This window comes from Vicugna pacos, unplaced genomic scaffold (assembly GCF_048564905.1).
Source record: "Vicugna pacos unplaced genomic scaffold, VicPac4 scaffold_19, whole genome shotgun sequence".
In the NCBI taxonomy this organism is placed as follows: Eukaryota; Metazoa; Chordata; class Mammalia; order Artiodactyla; family Camelidae; genus Vicugna; species Vicugna pacos.
Genome location: NW_027328740.1, coordinates 44,976,527 through 45,000,012, shown reverse-complemented (window position 1 = coordinate 45,000,012; position 23,486 = coordinate 44,976,527). Strand labels below are relative to the sequence as shown.

The 23,486-nt window shown below is 41.6% G+C and overlaps 1 protein-coding gene and 1 pseudogene across 1 annotated transcript in view; one reads left to right on the top strand and one right to left on the bottom strand.

The window, feature by feature from the left end:
* The window catches only part of LOC140693441 (thrombospondin type-1 domain-containing protein 7B-like), a 160,567-nt gene that overhangs the window by 47,461 nt on the left and 89,620 nt on the right, over nucleotides 1–23,486 (top strand). The window contains 2 exon segments of the mRNA XM_072957307.1: nucleotides 15,472–15,601; nucleotides 19,653–19,756. Of these exon segments, the coding sequence (XP_072813408.1) occupies nucleotides 15,472–15,601; nucleotides 19,653–19,756 (234 nt within the window).
* On the bottom strand, nucleotides 21,646–22,935 carry LOC102536158 (apolipoprotein E-like; annotated as a pseudogene).

The window sequence follows — 23,486 nt, the reverse complement described above, 5'->3', positions numbered from 1 at the left end:
TTTATGTATGGTAGCAAATCAGAAAGATATTAAAATCCATGCTGAAAATGAAGTAGATTGCTGACAGCTTAGATAAACAACTTATAAGTGCTCCCTAATAGAAAGATTGTCACTGGATATCCTGCTAATCTCTTGAAGTTTCTTCAAAATTAAGTTACTACATGGAGATGTTTCAGAGAGAGCAGCTACTGAATGACTTATTTTCATTGATAAGGAAGAAAATATCCCAAAATAAGTATGCTAGGAATGACAAATTCTCTGTTATTTGAGATCTTTCCAAGTTAAATTTCGTTTGCTCTGACATCTAAAGTACCCTTATCATAACTTTATTTGAGACCTTATAGATGGTAACGAAAGTAGGAGTGTAGACTGCATGAATTCAGTCACAAGATTTTTTTTTATTAATAACTTCTTTAATCTGGAAAAGCAAATGAAAGTCTATGTTCATGTCTAGTTTGAGCCAATGATACCTCTGCCACTGCTGAATGACTCCAACAATTTTGAAGCTGATATGCTTGATTGCATCCCATTTAGCATTTAATTCTATTCTGTCTTGAGCTTCTCTCTAATTTGTTTATGTGTAGTGGAAGGAGCGTGACCTTTAGAATCTTAACACCCTTATGGTGGACTCCTGGCATTGCCACTTCTTAGCTGTGTTCTGAAATTCAGTTAACCTCTCTGAGACTCTGTATGCTTATCTTAGGATAAATATAACATGGAGCATCATAAGACAGCTTGCTTCCTCGAGTTTTCTTTTCCTACAAGAAGAGGCTAGCTCAGTGTGATCACACCCTGTTTGTCCTTCATTTCTTAGTTTGTTCCTTCTAAGTTGTATGATCCATGAGTACTCAAGCTCAAGCCGTGAAAATTAATTTTATAAACAAAAGATACTTAAGTGTGTGTGTGCATATGTGTGGGGAAAAAGGGAGAGAGAGAGAGAGACTTTCTACTAGCAGAACAATAGTCAGAGTTTAGTAAATTTATATTGTGATACATTGCATGGAATCTGAAATAACATGACCAACCAGCACACACAGGGTCTTAGACTTTGAGGAAGTCTGTCTTTTCCTACCCATTTCCCACCCATCACCCAAATTCGGTGACAATTGAGTACATCAAAGCAGAGGGAGATCAAAATATCAGCTGATTCTCACCCCCAGAATTAGACAGACTTAGCTACCTGGTCACAGGCCTTGCTGGATGACTAAAACCTTGAATGAGCGTGGCTGCAAACAGATCAGAATATGTTGCATCCTCGGAGCAGATGTGTCCTGGAGAAAGAGAAGATAAAGAAGGGAAAGTATGTCCACTCCCTTCTCCCAAAGTCATGATTTAGGTGTCACTTGTCCTTCCTGGACCACAAGTGAGGGAGGCGGTGGAGTCCAGGGATGATGAAGGCGGAGGAAATGCGTCTCCACTCACGTGGCAGGAACCATCAGGAGGGCTGCCTCCTGACAGTCTCTGGCCAAGCAACTTGTGAACTCAGTCCTGCCACCCTCTGTCTCTTCCTTTCCTCTAGCTCTGCTGGCCTCCTTTCTGACCAAGCTCGTTCTATCTTGCTCAGATTTTTCACTTGCTGCTCCTCCTCCCAGAAGTGTTCTTCTCCCAAGCTTTTGATTGGGTGCCTTTTGATCAGGACTTTGTTTTCTGTTCAGATGTCATACCTCAAAGAGTCATTCTCTGACCACCTTAAGATGTCACCTCCTTCCGCTTCTCTTTCTTGCTTATCACTGTGCTGGTTTCCTCCTGGCACTGCCCAGTCTCCCAGCTGGAATGTAACTGGCACTGTGCCTTTAGATGTGCTGAATAGTGGTTGCCATGCAGTAGTGCCTAAATGGTTACTGAAGGGATGACAATGGATGAACGTATCAGTCATTGAGTAGAGCTTTGCATAGGGCTTACTGTACCGAATTTTGTGCCGACCACTGGGAACATGAAGATGAATAAGATGAGGTTACTTTAATCAAGTGGCTTTTCATTAGGGGATTCAAGTGTGTAAGTGTATTCTTTCTAGAGCAGGAATGTGCACAGGGTATTAAGCAGCCAAAGGAGGATGTCTCGCTGTAGGTAAGCGGTTAGAGGAGGCAGGATTTGGTGGATCGGGAGTTTCCAAGTACATGGGGTCCAAGTAACTTAAAGATGGAGAAGGCCATGCTTGTAAAGAGGCTTGGCGGTGCGAGTATCCATTTTGATTCAACTAATTACAGGCAGCCTGTGATACTTAGGATGCACAAGGCATATGGGGGAGAGATAAGAAATAGGGTTAGAAAGACACGCAGGAGCCAGCTCATGAAGAGATTATGCACTCTGAGAAGTTTGGACATTATCTGAAATTCTGATAGACAATTTAAATTTTCAGCATGAGTGTGATAGAATCAGACTTGTGTTTCAGGAGAAAAAAATAGTACAGAAAATAATGAGGTTAGACAGCGCTGGAACCCGTTGGAAAGAAGTATGAGGCTGTTCAATTATCTGACCAAGAAATGAAGAGAATCTGCTTTCTTGAATAAAAGTAAATGAGAATTATAAGTAAGTGTCTAAATTTCCATAACTCGACGTTGTTTCATAGTGTGTCTTCATGACCTGATATGTACTGAGTTCTCCGCCCATCCACTGGAGGTCTCATAACTGGGTGATTATATAAACCCTCTCTCTGGCTCAAGGGATTTCAGGGCAAAGAGAGAAACACACAGTAAGCAATGGGCAGAATGGATCCAGGATGGAGCAAATCCTTCCTGGTCACCTGAGTGTGTGTGCTTCCAAGGAGTAAAATGAACCCAAAGACAAAGAGGTTCTCACTAACTCACCACGTTATCAGTGTCTGTTCTTATCAGGATCAGCAGTATAATCTGCAGGGCCCAGTGCAAAATGAAATTGTGAGTGCCTGGCTCAAAAATTACCAAGATTTTTAAGCTGCAACAGAACATTAAGTCAGAGCCCCACTGAGCCTGCGTGAACCCACATGGATCATATGCCCAGGATGCTGGTTCTGTCCTCATTGGCTTTCTCTAGGGGCCAGAATCCTAACTTTGACATTTGCTTCCTGGGAACAGTTGTCATATCCTGTGGCTAAGACACTAACCCAGATGATTGGATTAGCATTGTATTGGATCGCAGTTCTTACACTTGGCTGAGAGCATTCAAGGATCAGAAGAAATAGGAACAAGGCAGTGGTGGGGGCGGGGGCCAGGGCAGCAAAGCAGAGCAGCAGGTGAGGACACATGCTCCGGACCCAGACTGCTTGGGTTTCAAGTCTTCTCTATCACTTCAGTGGCATCTTGGACAAGGCACAAAAGCTCTCTGTGCCTCCGTTCTCTGACCTGCAAAATAGGAATGATGAGAGTAACTGGGTTTTAGGATTGTTAGGAGGACTGGATAGATGCATGGAAAACACTTGGCAAGCGACTGAAACACTGTAAGTGCTCGGGTCTTGTTTCTTATTGTTTTGGAGATTATATTCTGGAGCGTGAATCTGGCTGTTTAATATAGTACAAACTTTACCATTCAGGGTGAGGTTTGTCATTCAGTGAGCAGAGATGCTCCGTTTCAACATAGTTGAATTTACTGATCATTTACTTTATGATTTTTATTTTTGTGCTTTTAGATATTTTTCCTATCCTAAATACAGAAAGCTTGTACCCTATCTTTTTCTTTGGAAAAGTTGACTTGTGCCTTTAATAATTCATTATATGTATGATATTAGATAGGAATCAAATGACTTTTCCCACGTGGAGACACTGACCTCCTTTTCTGTCTTCTCTATGCACCCCAGGATGCCCAACGATCTAGCCACGCTTGTCTCCCTTGCTCTTTCTAGAATTTGACTTTGGGCCTTTTACAAATATTATTCACTCTGCCTAGAATTCTCTTCCCCAGGTTATTATATAGGTGATCCCTGACCTCCTTCATGTTCTGGTTCAAATATTCTTTCTCATTGAGGCTTTGAAGTTTATTACACCCATCCCTCCTGCCCCCCACATGCATGCATTCCCTAGCCCTCCCTTCTGCATTTTGTTTTGTTCTGTTTTGTTTTGGGGCTTTGCACAGCATTTAACTGACATACAAAACACTAAATAGCTGATACTATTTTTAATTATCTTTCTGCCTCTGTTAGAATGTAAAGTGTATGAGTGCAGGGATAGTGTTTTCTTCTGTTTTGATGTATTCTCGATTTCCAAAACAGTGTCTCCTCCTTTGAGAATTTCAAATTCCTCTTCCAGAGTAATCAAGAACTCCTTTTTATAAACAGTTATGTCTTGGGTATCCTACTAGATGGAGTAATGAAAATTCCAGCTGCACCCAAGTATTAATAGAAGGCATGTGATTAGGAAATCTCTGGTGATTTTTTTTTTTGTTTATTCCTTTGGCAGTGAAGGCCAAGATAGACAAGCATCCCAACTCTGTCTCTCTGTCAGATCATGTGACTTTCTAGTCCACGCACTAAGGGAGTTAGGCTTCGTGTGTGTGTGTGTGTGTGTGTGTGTGAAGGGGGGGTGTCTCTGACCAAACCTGGCCCTGTGCACTGGCCACAGGCTTTATCACTTGTTTCCTGATTTACCGTCTTCATTAAAAGCCAGGATCTTACCACCAGCAATGGAGAATTTTCTCCAAAAGCCAGTGCTCCAAAAATTTTCCTCAGTGTTGTATTTTTAGCAGTGCATTTATGAAATGTTTTAAAAGTATTCCAATGAGAATTGCAAAGGAGACAGGAAGAAAAGGAGGAGGATCCTGTAGGACATAGCAACCAATTGTAACCCAATTGCCAATTGGTACCCAAATTGTAACCCAGTGACCATTGGGTATTTATAAGTATTTTAGGATAATTGATAGTAGTATTTCTATGTATGATAGTTTCTATGGTTATGTTTAGAAAACAAACCTTATCTTTTATCAACCTATCCTGACAAATTTACAGATGAAATTATGTGATATCTGAATGTTCTTTGAAATAATTGGGTGTGAGTGGGTGGGTATGTGTATAGTTCAAACAGGCTTGGCCATGTAATTGTTGAAGCTGATGGATGGATACATTGGGTTTATTTGATATGTTTGAAAATTTCCAAAGTTATAAAAGATAAACATTTTACATAGAACTAAAAAACAAACTTCTCCAGCAATCTATTTTTTTCTATGCTAACAGAGTTTCACCAGATGTGTACCCTGCCTCATGGGTGGAAACTCATCTCTCCCAACTCCCCATTTAAGAAAATAAGTATTTGGTCAGTGTTTGTATGTTCATGCAGTCAGGACTTTCACTCATTCATCCTTTTATTTAGTCAACAGTCATTCATTAGTTGTCTCCTTGGTACTAAGACCTGGAGAGACTCGCTGTTTGGAAGATTTCTGCTTGTCTCTTTCTGAGACAAGAAGACAGTAGGATACAGTGTGGATCTGGTGGAGGCTTGGAAGCATAAGGGGAGGGCTCCTTGGCTGAGGGTGGGATGGGAAAGACTTCTTGAAAGAGGGGACCCTCTGTTCAGTCTCAAAGGAAGCTTAGGGGTTATCTGGATAAAGGAGAAGAAGAATGTGCTTACCCCCTTCCCCACACTAACCTGTCTGCCTGCTAGCAGTTTTGTATACTTACCAGATGCCAGATGCTGAATGACCTACTTTACATCCCTTTACTTAATTCTTCGTCATCAAAGTCCTCAAGTAAGGTGATCTAATTATTTACCGGGAAATAAGTAATTTTCCCAAGTTCACAAACCTGGAGTTCTAGATTCACCGATTCAAAAAAGTCATTTTATTACATCCACTCGAAGCCAAAAGAGGAATTTCAAAAGCTAGTGACAAAATAATGAAGACAGCAAGATGGGTAATAACATGAACCTCATGCATAAAGGAGATAATTAAGAGTCTTTGTCTAGATTGTGATAAAATTTAGAGTTGAAAATGAAAAACTTTATTTTAATTGGTTTGCCTTCACAGAGTTATTTTCCTTTGAGTTTTTTTACCTTTATTCCCAAACTAAAAATTTTAATATCACAGCTGATATTAATATTTGAGAGATTCCCCACACACCTTACATTCAGGTAAACCAGTCTTTCTTTACATGTAGACACATCCTGGAAGGGACATTGCAGAACATTGCAGAGAGCAGGATTTCTGTGGTTGAGCGTTGATGAGTGCTGATCCATTTGGAACATTGCAGGCTCCAGACAGCAAATGGGTGAGTGATGTTCTTCACTCCTTTGTGAAAAGATATGAGGATCTGAGATTCTGGACTTTCTAGCAGAAGTTTCGACCCGTGAAGGTTCTGTCCCTAACTTGAGTCCTTACTCTGCTATGGCCCATGAACTTGACTCAGAAGCCCTTCTGTCCTCTAGCTGTCAGCATGATCCTGGGCATGAGTATTGTCCTTTCGTGCCCACGAAAGCATGAAACATTAACAGGATAGGGAGACATGTATTATTTAAAAGGATTTTTCTAACATATAGTTCTGGATTCATGACTAATAATGATGACAACATCTTGAACTTGCATCTTAGATGACATTTGTGCCTCCTTCTCAAACCCATCTGCACAAAGTGCAGTATGGCGTGGCAGTGTATTTCAGTCTTAATGCTGACTGAGTGCCACATGTCAGCAAGCTGTAGCAGGCAGCCTCCAGACATTTTATCTGCTAAAATGAAAAGGGGTCAGGTTGTGGGGGGAATAAATCCCTGTCATTTCCTCACACACTGGCAGCAAGAAAAGACAAGTGCAATGCACCATTTTAGACAGTGTTGGTAACCGTCCGCCTTTATAGTACACATTTCCAATTATGCCCAATATGATGTATTTAGCTTGAAGGCAGGTCATGTTTTTTAAAATGTGTTGAGAGCAGTAACGATTTAGTGGGTGCTCATTTGTTTCTGTTGCTTGGTTAAGCATGCTGCATTGTCTTTTTCTGTTTTACATATGGATGAATATGAGATGTTAGCTCTAAGTGTGCTAAGTCAGTGGTTCCCTACCAGGGAGATTTTTAAAATAGATCCATGCTTGGGCCCCACCCACCAGAGATTCTGATTTAAATTCTTTGGGTTGTGGGACTTTAGGAGTCTGTACATGTACCCTCTGAGATTCTAATACAGAGTCAGGGTGAAGGACCACATGGATTGAGGAGACAGCAAGATTAGCTGTGTGGGACTTAGTTGGGATATTTGAAGAGAGGAAAGGCCAGTAAGGCTAGCTATCCAAACTGGAAATGTTTGAAGAGCATTAGTGGTTGAGAATAGGAAGTAGAGGATATTGGAGATAGTCTCTAGAAATTTAACTGTTGTGTAGGCTTCAGTGAGTATGTTGTGCCTACGATAGGGACAAAAATGCTTATTTGCTCAACTGTCATCCTAGGTGGCACATATAAAAGTGAGTTGCTTCTTTTGAAATCCATAGTAAAGGCTTACATGAAGTACAGTATGTATATATGTGATTTGCAAAACACTTTAAATCTCATTCCTAACAGCTGTCCTGTTAGTTGGCTTGACATTATTGCCCACATAGGACAAGTAAGAAAATGGAAGCTCTAGAAGGTTAAGTGCTTTGCCCACGGCAGTATAGCAGTTTGATAATGAGCTGGATTCAAAATCTGAGCCCTAGGGGTCTTGTCTATTGCCCGAGCTGCTGAACTTGGCCTGTGTGGCTAAGTGAATGATGATTATGAAAAGTTAAGACTGTAGAAGACATTTTTTTCAGGCAACATTTCAAAATGAAAGATATATATGGGTATCCTGGAGCCTTTTTTCAGCAATCCTGGAAAGTTTAGCAGAAGAGCTTTGCAATTGTGTTTAATATCATCTGGATATGGATGGGCTCCGTGTTCATCTGGGAGGACTTGGAGGTCTACCTGGGAGGGAACTTGGGGGGAGGAGACAGCCCTTGATGTATCTGCTCTCTGCAGGGAACACCAAGATGAAGAGGAAGGAAGGATATGAAAACTTCCTCCTCGTGGTTCTTCTAGGGCTTTGCATTTTTCACCACTTAAGCCTTCCATTTCTCCTTGAGTGAAGAGAGAACGTACGGGTTCGATGGCCTTTGGATAGTAAATACAAAGTTCATATTATCATTTCTGAATGCTTATAAAACTATGGAGAACGTCTCCCATTATTCTCCATCCATCGTGTTTCACTTCTGCTTCACTGGGGAGGTTTAATAATGCACGCATGTACGCTTCAGTGTAACACACAGCACTGCATGCGTCTCTTCCATATAGCAGCCACCTGATAAATATTTATCAATGGTGACAGCACTGTACGGGTCATTGCCTCCCTCTGAGAACCCAGAGTCTGGGTTCTCCAAATTTAAGTGGGACATAGTCGGTCTGGTGAATCCTGTTTTTGTACTTTTTCTACAAAGGAAATCAGCTCCGAATCTCAAAAATGGTTGCAAATAAACTAGAAAGGGGATATTCTCTTGTGTATAATTAATCAGGAGAGAGAATCTACATTTTAGGGGATTTAATGTTGAAGAAACTCAGGCTGCCTAACATCATACTGGGATCTTTGTCTGTAGCATTAACATAGAAACAGACTCCTTAATGACCATGTGGAATTTTTTGCCAAGTGAAGCTTGTTTTCACCTCATATTCATGCTCCTCTTTGATTAAATGCCAGTTCTCTTTAGTTATGTAGCATCTTTGTGATGTGTTTATTGTAAGAACACATAGAAAGTAGCTCTGGTTGATTATTTTGAGGCAAGCCCTATCTTTTTCTTTCCATTTCATTTTTAACATAAAGATTCATAAGCAAGTGTGCTCGGGGCACAAAGCAGTTTTCTTTGGATGTGTGAACTGCTATCTCAAGCAGAATTCTGTGGCAAGAAATAAAAAGGCCCAATGATCAGATTAAATAGATAATTTTAAGAACAGCAGTGCAGCCTGCCTTTTCTACACATTCGAAATGCAACCCTTCTGCTGAGGCGAGATACAAAATGTGCTTGTTTCTTGCAATCATGGGGGTGATGGTTTTTTTCTGAGTGATCATGTAATTTTTCATACAAACTGAGGACTTTCTGAAAGTGAGTAGATGAGCTCTTGTAGCCAGGAAAACAGGCATTAACTGGACTGTCCTGAGGAAACAGGATGTTTGATGACCCTACCTGTTCCTCTTCAATGATACCAGAAGGTGGCTGGTGCTAACTGCAGCTCGAGTTTAATTTACTAGAGACATGGAATGATTTTAAGCCACCCATGGTCTACTCTTAGATTTCCAGAACACAGGTAAAATCCAGCACTGAATGGAAGACCATTTTTGTCACATTTTTCTTTTATTTAGAAAGAGCCTCAACTAATGATGCTCTTCTCCTACTATTTTTTAAAATCTGTCTTCTCACCTTGTCTCTTGAATTCTTACTCTGCTGGAGGAGACTCCCTGTCCCAGGCAGTGTGGACATACTTTTCATTCAGTATCTCATTTATCCTCAAAATGATCATATGAAATAGAAACGTATATTTGGCCTACTTTACAGCCAAGGAAACTAAGGCTTAGCATGATTAGAGGGATTGTCTGAACTCTAGTAAGCACTAGCGTTGCAGCTCAACCCCAGAAAGTATTTAATGTGTGGTTGTTTCCATGATACGAATCTTAAAATATCACTGGTGCCATCCTTTGGCTTCAGGATTGATGGATTAGAGAGGAATGATCAACAGAATCTGGATTGTGTTTGTTTAGTGGTGAACTGGACTTATAAGTTGGGAGGAAGAAAGAGCACTGCATGAGAGCTAAGATTGACATAGTGAAAAGTCTGGTAGGATGTTGGTGCCTTGAAGCAGATAGGTGGCTAAGTAAAAAAAAAAAAATTAAATAAAGCCATTTGCAGCAACATGGATGGACCTAGAGATTATTATACTACGTGAAGTAAGTCAGACAGAGAAAGACAAATCTCATATGATACCACTTATATATGGAATCTAAAAAAAGTGATACAAATTCTATTTACTAACCAAAAGTAGACTCACAGACATATGAAAGTAGCTATGGTTATCAAAGGGGAAAGGGGGCAGGAGGATGAATTAGGAGTTTGGGATTAACAGACACACGTTACTGTATATAAAATAGATAAACAGCAAGGACCTACTGTTTAGCACAGGGAACTGTATTCAATTTCTTGTAATAACATATATTGGAAAAGAATCTGAAAAGAAAATATATATTTATGTATGTGTATAACTGAATGACTTTGCTGTACACTGGCAACTAACATTGTAAGTCAACTACACTTCAATTAAAAAAAATAATAAACCAGAAAAAAAAAAGACAGAATGGGTGGCTGAAATCTATTAGACCTGTTAGTAACCGAGACATTTGAGAAATGAGGAAAGCCAGCGCGGTCACTTTTTATAAACCTACCATCAGAATTCTGCAGATTGGTGTTGGAGTAACTTCTGTGTGTGACCAGTATGTCCCCATCCTGCACCTACTTGTCATATCCATGTGCCTTTAGGAGCCTTCCCTCTTGCATCCATCTCCAACCCTGCCTCCCTGTCAGCAAGGGCTCACATTCACCATGCTCTCACTTGCTGTACTTGCTTTTACCCTATTCTCACATTTCAAATCAATTAGAAACTTAGGGGGTCAATTCTTTACTTCAAATCATTAATTGAGTAACCCTGGTGTCAGGGCTCAATAGCCATGACTGTTCAGTTCAGTGAAATGTGTCCCAGCTTACCTGGCCATGAATCACCCAGAGGTCATCTTTATGTGCTAATTTCCACCACCTTTGCTACCACCTTTCCGGGGAAAGTCTGGTATAGACTTTTACTGAGGGTCTATAAATATCCCTCACTGTTTGTGTCCACTCATGTGAAATATGGCTCTTGGTCTTTAAGTTGTCATCTTCGCTTAATGTTACTTCTTTGGACTGCAATTACTAACTTAAGTTTAATTATGTCTGATGACTTACTAATTATAAATTGTGCATAAGTTAAAATTGAATTTAGATTAGTTGTTTATTAGCCATAATCATGCTTGAGCAGTCATTTCTGTTTGCAAACAGGCACTTTAATTTATTGTTATTTTTCATAGACCTAATGAGGTCAGAAGCCTCACTCACAAAGCCCTACACACATTGCTTTAATTGACAGTTAAGGCCTTCTGCCAGCAGGAAGGAAGTAGTATCCACTGGGAATAGCAGAGTCACTGATGTGAACTCGTCCCTGAAATGCCCCTTTTCTTTCTCTTCATCTTACTGTAAAGTCTCTTTTATGGAAAAATCATGGGTTTTGATATCGATTTAGCTGCTGTTTTAATCCTAGCTAGATGACTTTGTGGAAATTATTTTCCTCTTATACTCTCTATTTTCTGATCTGCAAAGTGGGTATAATAATAATAATAACAACAATAGTAATAAGAGCCAATCTCATAAAGTGTTGTAATAATGAGATAGCATATGCATAATGCCAAGAAGTGGATGTGACATAGATTAAAGTGATAATTCTGGAAATTTCTAACATATTTTACATACTTATTTAATAGAGTGTTTTCCACCTGCAAAAAGTACTGTCTTTGCCTTTCCATATTTCCTTCCCAGAAATCATTTTCTACTTGTATATTCAGGGGAAAGGGAAGCTTTGTTGGACATCACTTCCTGAGAGCTTCCACTTGGCCTTTTGCTCAACTTCTCTTGTCTGAGTTCAAATTATGATGCTGGTACTGTCAGAGGCATCCATTTCTTTTGTTGCTGGTTACCTCTCGGATTTATGGAATTATTGTCCTGGTGATACCGAACTGCTACCCATGTGCTGCCTTCAAATACAGGTCAAGTGAGAAGACCATGGACTTCATCCCAAGTGTAGAAACTGCCTATCCTTGAATTTCCCATAACATGAGCTAAATCATGTCTGTTCTGCATAACTGACTGCTGTAAGTTTGGTCATAATTTGAGGTACTTTCATTTATAGGGAGGGGAAAAATCCTTTAAAACTGAATGCAAAATTCATGAGATTTCAATGTTTAGGGGAAAAGAAACACAGACACAACCACTTACAAAGAGAAATTCTTAACAGGTATCTCACAGATCTGGTGGTGTTTCCCTGTATTATGATCCTTCCTTGTTTCTCTCTCTCTCTTCAAAGACATAAATATTTCTTTATTCCCATACAGTGCTAACCAGTTTTCTCTCTGGGAAAACCTGACCTCATTTCTAAAAGTTTGTTTGCCTGTAGAATCCATCCTTCTCAGCTTCACCTGAACATTTTTAGGGCATGATAATCAATGCAACTCCTTTTCCAAAACTTTAGATTATTTGACATGGAATTACACTATAAAGCAAATACCTCTATGTGTGTGGTGGGGGGTGTGTGTGTGTGCACGCGTGCATGTGTGTGTGTGTGTGTATGTGCATGCCTTGTGAAGGGAGAGGCATTGATCCCTGTTCTCTCTCAGGGTGGGGTAAAGTCAGCCCATTCATTTTTTTATTGTCTTCAATCTTTATTTCTGGTCTCCTTACACTTGGACAAAGCACACTCACTCTCTCTCTCTCTCTCTCTCTCACACATACACACACAGAGAAACCCACATTCATGTACACATTCTAAGGATAAACAATAATCATCAGAGTAAGTACGATGTAATTAGAATTAATTGAAAGTGGGGGAAGATACATTTTCCTAAAGGCATAATTATTTACCCACAATGTCCCCACCCAAATGAAGATAGCTTGTATATTATTATGCAGAACTGTTTTAATTACACTTTTTTTTCTATTTAGCTTTCTTTTCTCTACTCCTTACTGGGCCTTAACTACATTCAAAAAGGGGCTGATTATACCATTCCTCTCCGTCAAATAGTAGCAACCCTCCTTTGACTTTATAAGCATGCCCTGTGGGAAACAGGTAGCCACTCAAATTGGGTAACTGGGGAAAATTTAATGAAGGAACTGTTACAGAGGAGTGGACAGGGTTAATGTAAACAAACAGTGGGGCCTGGCTAGTGATGGTCCAGAGCCTGAAAGTTGACAGAGATGGGAGCAGTAGGTAGAACTCAGAGAAAGTGGCTGTAGGACAGTGGCACTCTGTACGAACTGTGGCTTTGGGAACCAAGGGAACCAACTTTGAGTTGATTGCGAGGATTAAATCTTGTGGAATAAATACCCTCATCTCTCTCTCTGTCCTTTGTTAACTTTTTTTCCTTCCTTTGTATGCCCCAAAACACCTTTGGCCAAAGCCAGCCAGAAGCCAATGGACAAGGCTGCCACTAATAAATATCTTATATGGTCAGATCTCTGGGTATAAAGCAGGTTAAAGAAAGGAGAAAAAAAAAAGAAGCAGATGGAAAAGATCTCCTTAACTCATAGTTCAAGGTTATAAAAGTGGGTTGGTCTCCCCTTCTCATAATCACATTAAAATGGTAGAATTTAATTTTAGGAGCCCCAATTCCTAATCAAAAACAAAAGAAGAGGCCCATCCATGGATGAGAGATCTCAACTTATTTATGGTAGAGTCAGTGGACAAAGACTGAAAGATGGAGAAACTGAGGGTGCGGCACAGGGAGCAGGAAGTGGGTGGCAAGAGAAGAGGACGCTTGTCTCCCCAGGAAGGCTCTTTAGAACCATGGTGGCTGGTCTGATGGAGGGTGGGAGTGAGGAGTGGGATGGAAAAAATGTATACAGGTTATTTAAGTCTGTAAATAACCAGGAGAGGCATAAAAATAGTGATATAGTTGTAAAACGTTGAAAGGTGGTGCAAAATAAATACTCAGCCATTATAGCGAAAGGTCGATAGGTAATGTCGAACGTTAATAAATCAGGAAGAAATGACATAAACATATTATTTATCGATTTGGAGGTAACCACAGAAGAACTAAATGCACAAAGAGTTCAGAATGTTCTGGGAGGAGGAGGACAGGGAATGGGCTGTAGGTCAGTTGATTCTCACTGTAGGAAGTCTTTCTGCACTAAAAATTGTTTAAAAACCATGTGAATATAGAATTTTCATAAAAGTGCCCCCTTTTTCCCCTTTTGATTTGGTCCACTTAGTTTGCTGGATTTCTAGAAATTTTCCTCTTCATATGGGTAGTTCCATTATGTGTCTCAAAACTAAAAACTAATTCAGTTTTCTCCTATGCTTCTTTCTCTCCACATTCCTTACAGCCCTCTCTGTGCTCATCCCCAGCCCCCAGAAGTGCACTGGCATGAGCCTTATACACAACTCTGCCCCCGAACACAGTGTCTTTCTCTGTGAAGTCCACAAACCCTTCCATCTCAGTGCCTTTTCTCAAACTATTTCCTTGACCTGAAATGGCTTCAGCCTTTAAAAAAAAAGAAACCACCCTATTCAGCCTTCAAGTCCCAGAATAAAATCTGCCTTCAGGAACTGTCTTTGGTTTCCAGAGTTAAAAATGATTACGCTGTCTTCTGTCCTCTCCCAATACTGCACCACTGTCCAACGATTCTCACTCTGTAGGGTCTCATAACTTGTTGTGTAGCTGTCTAACACCTCTACTTTCTGAGTAGTTGTAAGTTCCAGAATTTGTATCTGTGTATCAAGTGCAGTATCTTATGCATAAAGATTAAAATAGTTGCAAAGCACCATGGTGGGTTTCTGTTGTTCTTGTTGACTCAGAAGGATCTAAGATGATGAAGTGAACCGCCTCCATGTTAAAGTGAACACCAGCTGTCCTTAGGTTGAGGTGCCTATTGACGCTTGTGCTGCTCAGCAAAATCACCAAGTAGACAATGTTTTGTCCTGTCTTCACCGTAGTGCCTCTTCTCTAAATGCCAGTTAGACACATATTACCTCCGGTTATGAGGAATAAGACATTTAATAAGCTAATCCCCATAAATAAATATGATACTAATGTATTAATTTTAATAAGAGTGTTTGCATAATAAAAAGTAGCCTGAAGAAGAAAGTGACTTACCTGAGGGGGAAGAATTGCTAATAGTTAAACTTCAGGCCCCTGAGCTGTTGTTTTGAGATCAAACTGGCTTTATGGAGCCTCTCAGACTACGCCATAGAACTTTTATGGCATAGGTAATATAGACTCTGATTAATTTAAAATATAATAAGGCAGTGGAATTAATAGATACACATTACCATATGTAAAATAAACAGCAAGGACCTACTGTACAGTCCAGGGAACTATATTCAATTTCTTGTAATGAGCTGTGCGTAATGGAAAAGAATCTGAAAAATATACGTGTGTATGTGTATAATTGAATTGCTTTGCTGTACACATGAAACTAACACTGTGAATCGACTACACCTCAATAAAAATAAGAATTAAAATATATTAAGACAGTGGGAAACAATCTTTGCATTTTAGAGCACGTAGGTTTGAAATCACAATTATTAAGTGCGGTGTGTCTTTCTCACGGAAGTGAGATTGAGTCCTAATCCCTGGACTTTGCTTGTTAGTCTCATTCCCCAGATAGCCTTCCCACCTACTCTTTTTTCTTCTATTCTTTTTTTTTCTTTTTTCAATTGCTCTCTCACCCTGGATTTTTCTCTGCATTCACATAAAAGAGCACTATAATTTTATTTTTCCTTTACTTTAGGAAATGCCACCATAAAACAGTCTCGATACAGGATTATCATCCAAGAAGCAGCCAACGGAGGCCAAGAATGCCCAGATACCTTATTCGAAGAGCGAGAGTGTGGAGATGTCTCATTGTGCCCCGTGTATCGGTAATTAATCACCTTCTAAAATAATCCTTAGACCTCAGCATAACTCATGACCTATTTTCTTTCACACAAGATATGGTTAATGTATGAAATATTCATAGTGAGAAATAAAAAGAGGTAATCTTGTTTATTGTCAAGTACCTCACTGTATCACCCTCTTATCTTGAATGTATTTTGAGAGAGTAAAGACTATGAAAGTCTAATTAACAGGAAAAAAACAAAACAAAACCATGGTTTGACTGTAATTAAGCTGCTGGAGTTCTGCCACCAGGCAATTAATTTTCAGGATCAGAATCCAAAGAGATTCAGGATGAGGTCCTTACCTGGAAAACACACACACACGCACACACGCACACACACACGCACACACACATGCACGCACGTGCGCACACACACACACCTTACCTCATTCTGTTGTTCTCATCCTAAAGCTTTTAATCAAGAACCAAGGACAGATTTGAACTTCTTTAATAGTTGCTTATTTTAATTTAAAAATGGTTTTGGTTCTCAATTTTAATCATATACATATTTTAAGAAATCTTAGGAAAAAAGTTTAAGTTATGTATAATATTTTTTTTTAGGAAAGAAGATGAGTAGTTTTTAAAATACATATGTTCCCTTTTGGCAAGTTGGTGATTATTATTTATAAACACAATACCTTTGTGTGCTTTGTCATTAACTTCCATTCTTTCAACATTGGATTGAAACATCACTTTAAAGTACTTTTGGATTAAATTTAATCACTACTGGGATTTGCTGATTTCAAAAATGTCTAATGTTTCTCCTGATTATTTGAGAAACTGTATGTTAAAGCTGTGGAATTCAAGGGCTAATTTACTCAGCTAATTTACTTTTGTTTTTTTGGGGGTGGTTTCCAAGAAGAATTTCCATCAACTAAAGTTTAGAATGTCATTGAAGATGTCCAAATTATTATCAGTTTCATCCTTCTTTCCTCCCATTGTTTCTATCTGATGACCAGTTTGTAGAGGAGTTGAACAAACCCTGGAATAAACCCAGAAGACCAGCTTTTCCATCAACCACAGGGCCATTGTAAGAAGACTGTCAGTATCCACCTTTTTATGCCACATGTAAATAATTGAAACTTGCAAGCCCAGCAGAAGAGCTCTCAGGGAAAGTAGCCCATTGAAAACAATTAGTCAAATAAAATATTATTAGACTTTTTTTTATGAACACAGTGCCCTTATAATCAGAGAAGATTCTAGAAACTGTTGGTGAGCTCTTTCTGTTGTCTACTTTCTTTACTCTCCGGTTGTACTTCAATTTAACCACTCATGTTTGAACTAGTTTCCCCTAGTGACTTCTTGCCATTTACCCCAGAAATCAGTTCCACTGTGCATGGACTGGATCATTGTATCATTTCTCCAGATGTGTTTAGTATGTGTCCAAGTTACCAGCATGATTCTCTGCCCCTTAGTAAAGCATGCTTACGTTCTGAGCAATATGGTGCCAAGTTAGGTTTGCTTTCCCCTCATTGGTATGCTAGGAAGGCAAGTTAATGTAAACCTTTATCATTTTCTTCTGATTCATCTCTCTTCCTCCCTTAAAGTGAGATATTCACAGGTTTACTGAACTAAAGCTGAATCCAAATGTCTACAGAAATTTTCCTGTGAATGTGAGCACTTCCCAGCATGTAAAGTTAGTAAGTGCTGGGGAGGAGAAGTTCCCCCTCTACCCTGTCTTGAGTTCTTGTGGTTGGACTAATAATAACACTGGCATGAGACAGATTGGCAAGAGAAAAAGAAACATTTTAATTCATGTGCATGGAGATCTCAGCGATATCAGACCTAAGGAGTGGCCAAACCAGGCAGCTTTTATACTCCTTAGACAAAGAGACAATAAATTTGTGAAGAATTGACAAGACAAAGAAATGTAGGTTTTGGGTGCTCAATCTGTGAAGAATCTAAACAGAGTTTGGGCTTAGGGTGGTAAATTAAAGAAGTAAGAAGGTTGGTTTGTATAGTCCCCAATACCCCAACTCTGGAAGAACTTTGCCCTTCTTCCTCCAGGTGCAGGGAGGGCACCTTTAATATGGGCAATTTAATTCCTGCTTTCAGGGAGACAGAAAGGAAGGTCAGGATGTCCCTCCTGCACTGGTCATTTCTTAAATAACTTTAATTCAGAATAATCAGCGTGCAGTTGAGGCACATTTTGGGGTGGCCTAGCCTGGACCCTAACATAAGCAAAAGGGAAGACACCATGTAGCCCTGTATAGACTGGGCATGAAGGTGTCACCAGGAGGCTGTGGCTGAGCGCCTGGGGACTTAGGACTGACAGCTGGCCGGCCCTGACTCGTGCAATCTCAGGCATGTCACTTCACTTCTCTGAGCCCAGTCTTACTCTAAAACTGTGAGTCTAGCAGGAGAGTCCTGAAAATTTCTTCCTTCTATTTCAATCTCTGCAGCGCACTTCACTAGAATGAATTCCTTGGTCTCACTTTGGTCTAAGAAAGCCTTTTGTGAACTTGAGGGATCTGAATGAATGAAAAGTTGAAAAGCCGGATTAAACCACTTTACCAGTGCAGTTTCTGTGTTTTGGAATTATACTTAATGAGTTTATGCATCTATGAAGGAAACATGTAACTACTTGAAATTAATAGGTGGTTTCCTTAAATGTGACATGTTTTTCTATTTGGCTGTTTCCTGATTTCACCCCAATTCTTCACAATATGGAGGCCATTTGAATGAGATCAGTGATACCTTTTGTTTTTCACTTTTACATTTCAATGTACTTTGCTTGGTTCTGCAAGATGATCTGTATCTGCTGCCACTGCCTCACTTATCTCCAATTGTCCAAGAAACCTGAGACTCAATCTAAGTGGGGCAGAAATGGTGGTGAGCACTGATGTTAATGACTGGCTCTGCCAAGCGATCTCCATGTCTTGTGTGAAGCTACATTCACATAACTAAGAGGGGCCTTTAAGGTGACTTTTCCTGAGCAAAGGAATCCTGCTTCGTGCTCTAGTATACGTTGTTTTCCTTTTGCTGAGACTTCTTTTTTAAAACACATAATGCATAATTTACCATCTTAACCATTTTCAAGTATCCAATGCAGTAGTGTTAATTGTATGCACAATGATAAACAAAAGGTCTCTAGATTTTTTTTTCATCTGGCAAAACTGGTCAATAATATTTTTACTTCATGTTTCTGTTCATTTTTTTGAAGTTGCATTTCTTACCAGAGGTATTGGCTCGTGTGAAAAAAGTATAAAAATGTCCTTAGTGAAAAAGTAGAATCTGTCCTTCCATCTAAGGTGCAAGTTTTCTGAAACATTCTGAAGACACAGGTTTAAGGGCACAGGTCATAGTCTGTCCTGTGGGTCATAAAAATAGAGAATTTTGTTGGCTTTAAAAACAAATACTGGAAAACCAGAAGGATTCCTTAGACACTGTTTCCTCTGTGGAATAGAAATATGGGTAATTCCTCAGAGACAGATCCATTCCTCTTCCCCGAGATGAGCTATTACATAAGATAGGTCCCCATGTTTCCCCACTGCCCTTTGACTTGATAATCTGTTGAGATATCTGAGTTACCCCAAAGTTCTAGGCAACAACTTATGAAGCATTTAAAGCAAAAGATCGTGTGAAGGTTTGCACCCCAAATTTTCAGATGTTCAAACCTTGATTCTCTCATGCTCCAGTGAGACATAGGGATTTTCTCTCTTTTATTTTCTTTTATTGTTTTTCTTTAGACAGTGTTAAGTTCATAAAGAGCTAAGCCCTCTAGATTTGATCTGTGTGTCAAATGTTTTTTATGATCACTTTGCTACGTAAACTAAGATGTGTGTGCAAAATATCCACATTAAAAAAAAAGTATTGATTGCATCAACCATGGATCTGGGGCAGAGGGTCCTACTGCCATCCCTAGTGTGTGCCAGCACTTCCTTTTGTGTCCATTTTTATAGATTTGGTTTCAATTCCATCTTTATTGAAGTTCACTCTTTATGCTTTCGGATTTCCAGTTCATCTGTTTCAAGTCTTTCTTTGATATGTTTGCCCTGGTGAAATGTCTAGTCTGCTGTTCTTTGTAATCACAGGTGGAAGCCACAGAAATGGAGCTCCAGTATCTTAGAGCCCAAGTCGGTCAGGCAGGGGATAATGGGCACCAGCAATGCCTGCAGAAAGGGGGTACAAACCAGAGGTAAGGGAACTTTAAAATGTTTTTTCTCTTCAAAGGTAAGTCAACATTATGTTATTCTTATAAACTGTTGCTCTATTTTTCTGGTTGGTTAAGTTGTGATAATATTGGGTTGGATTATTTATACTTACTCGTGTTTGAATTTAAGTTTGGCATTATTAAATGCTGCTATTAGACCATCTTTTCACCATAACTCGCTAGTGCACATAAGGACTAATGCAGTGGAAGCAAATATCTGTTCTCAGCCATTAGCACATTCTGATGCTGATGTTCCAAATGCATGTCAAATATTAGCTGAGGAATGAAGGAAATGTCAAGATTGGACCCAATAATGTATATTGTACTTCTTAGGCATTCTTAAATATTTGTTGAATGAACTAATTAATCATTCTAATCATGGCTTAAACTTGATTGTTATAGAGGTACTTACTTTGTGTTTTGTATGTAACATGCATACAAAGGAACTATTAAAATTTCCGGAAGGCATTGTGAATAGGCTTCTGGATCTGGGTAGACAAGCCTTTTATCATCCATGTCTAGAAGGTGTGGCATATCAAAACCTCTGAAAAGCACTCAGAGACTCGTCAGATAGCTCACTTTTCTGTTTCATTCATACCAGTGATATGAGGCTTGATAAGAAGTGCTTTCTTTCTAAAATCCAATACTCTGCTGCTAAAGGGATATATGTAGCAAAATCAGACCTTGTAGGACCAACTGCATACCACCAGTCTCATAAGTCTCCTAAAAGGCATGTTTAGAATTGTTCCCTTCCTGCTGCATAGGTCATTGTGTTAGTTAGGATCAGTTACCCCAGCCAGCACTATAACTCCTTTCCTTGTTGGTTCAGAGACATGAGGAGCCCGACATGGGTGGGTGACAGTTTTAACTTCCAGTTCAGTGGAATCGTTGTTGTCTTTTAGTGGAAGCATTCCTTCTAATGGAAAGAAGACCCATAGAGTAGCATAGCCTAAGATCGCCGAGAAACAGGAAGCAGAAATCTTCCGAGTGGGTGACTAGCAGTAATAGTGAGTTGTGCCATTCTCATTCCCACCCCTGGGCTCCTAGACCTGTGAATCCTGGCTCTGGGAGAAAATAATACACCATATACTGGATGCTTCTGGAAAACTTCTCCCCAGCCCCGCAAGGTATTGCCACCTAACCAGTGTTGAAATGAGTCTCCAAAAACCTTTTAACCATTATCTCCAGTCAACTACTTCAAGATGCAGTAAATTCCATGAGCCTGGGCCCACTGCACCTCACTTGCTGTGAAGTGAGTTCCTTGATCAGAAGCAACGTGGTGAGGAATGCCATGACTGTAGATAAGCATTACGGAAGTCCGTGGGTAGTAGGTAGTTTTGGCAGAAGCACTGCGTGCAGGAAAGGCAAATTTTTATCCTATTTGAGTAAGTACCTATTCTGGTAAGAACAGGACACGGCACCTTCTATGATGGAAATTGTATAATGTAATCAACCTGCCACCATGTAGCTGGCTGATCACCTTGGGGAACGGTGCCATCTTGAGGACTCAGCATTGGCCCCTGCTGCACAGACTGGGTGCTCAGATGTGGCTGTGGCCGAGTCTCCCTGGTGAATGGAAGTCAGTGATACTGAACCCATGCCTAAAGTTCATTTCTACCACCAGGGCCACTTTGTTCGTGAGCTCGCTGGACGATGGCATAGCTGAGGACAGAGGCTGACTGCTATCCACAGCCTGGGTTGTCCTATCCACTTGATTATTAAAATCTTCTTCAATTGAGGTCACCCTTTGGGGAGCATTCACATGGCACACAGATATTTTTCACATTTTTGCCTGTTCAGAGAAGTCTGTCCAGCTACCACTTTCCTAAATTTCCTTGCCATCAATTTTCTAATTTTTTTTTTTTTTTTTTTTTTTTTGCGGTGAAGCTTGATGAACTCTTTATTAAGCTAGGGCCTACCAGGAGGACAGCTGGGTCAGGGACAGGGCCTCCCGTAGGCTGGAGGGAGGCAGGGGGCACCTGGGCAGTAGTGGGGCGCCCCAGGCGGATGCCCGGGCACTCATTGATTCTTGCTGGCTGCAGGTGTGGGGGTGGTGCCCACAGCCAACTGTTGCACCTTCTCCACCAGCCCGGCCCACTGGCGCTGCAGGTCTTCCACCAGGGGCTGGAACCAGCCCTTGAGGCGCGCCTGGAAGGTCTCGGCCTGCAGGCACATCTGGCTGGCCTACTCCTCCAACTTCGCGCGCATCTTCTCCAACTGCTCGCGCATCTTGTCCAGGCGGCCCTGGGCCCGGGTGCCCACCGCCTCCAGCCGCCCGCGCAGCTTCTGGCCCCAGGCCTCAGCGCGCTCCCGCAGTGGCTGGCTGCCAAGGGTGCTCGTGGTGGCGGTCCCCAGTCGGCCCTGCTCCACCAGGGGCACGAGGCGCTCGCGGAGGGCGCTCACGCTGTGCTCGGCGCCCTCGACGGCCCCGGCCCGGTACACGGCCAGGCGTTTCTGCAGGTCCTCGGCGTCGCGGAGCAGCCGCTTCCGCAGCTTCCGCATGTGAGAGGCCAGGCGGTTATGCAGCTCGTCGGTGGTCTGGCCCAGCATGGCCTGCACCTCGTTGCGGTAATGCGCCAGGCGGCTGCGCAAGTCCTCCATGTCTGTGCCCAGCCGGGCCTGCGCCGCCTGCAGCTCCTTGGACAGGCGGGCCCGGGTTTACTGGGCCACAGGGCTCAGCTGCTCCTCCAGCTCCGCCTTGTAGGCTTTCACCTCCTTCATGGTCTCCTCCATCAGCGCCGTCAGTTCCTGGGTGACCTGGGTGCTGAGCAGCTCCTCCTGCACCTGGTCAGACAGCGTCTGCACCCAGCGCAGGTAATCCCAGAGACGACCCAGAGCCAGCTCCCAGGGCTGGCTGCCCTGCCATTCGGGCTGCTCCTGCCCCAGCTGCACCTCTGGCTCCGGCTCCACCTCCGCCCGGCATCCGGCCAGGAGCGTGACCACCAACGCAACCCACAGAGCCTTCTGTAGTTTTAAAAAAATCTATATTTTTAGTCATTAATTATGTTCCTTCTCAGTCCTTGACCAACCAGCAAAATCATTGGCCACAGCCTGCGGATAGGTACGTAAACATACATGTGACCATTTCTCCCTGCAGGCAAAGTGAACAGCCAGTTACACTGCTTCAAGTCCCGTCCACTGGTGAGACTTCCCTTCACCTCCATCTCTCAGGGATGTCTCAGAAAGGGGCCCTAGTGCCGCAGCTGTCCATTTAGGGGTTGTGCCGACATGTCACGCAGCACCGTCTGTAAACAAGGCCCACGTCTTCTTTTCCTGTGTCAGCTGAAGGTAGGAAACTCCCTGTGAGGACGTAGGTGCAGCTGGGAACATAGAAGGCAGCTGGGCCACTCCTTCCTGTAACTTACTGTGCCTTCAGGGCCTCCATGGGTCGGAACACGTACATACCACTTCCATCTGATGCTGGAGTGCTGTTGTGGATGCCCCACTTTATGATTTGATGGGTCAGGTAACACCCAGTTCGTGACGGGCAGCTCAGCTTGCCTGGTAAGTCTAGTGGCCCACAGCTCAGCATTCAGTCTCTACTGACGCCCAGTAGCCAAAAGCTGTTTCTCAGGTGGAGACTAGCTGTCTGCAGAGGACAGTGGGGCACTGCTCCTCAGTCCAAGGACCTGCAGTCCACCTGTGGGCACCTGCCAAAGGCCCCAAACAGCACCATGTCCACCTGGCACTCCAGGCACCACTGGCTCTGTTGGAC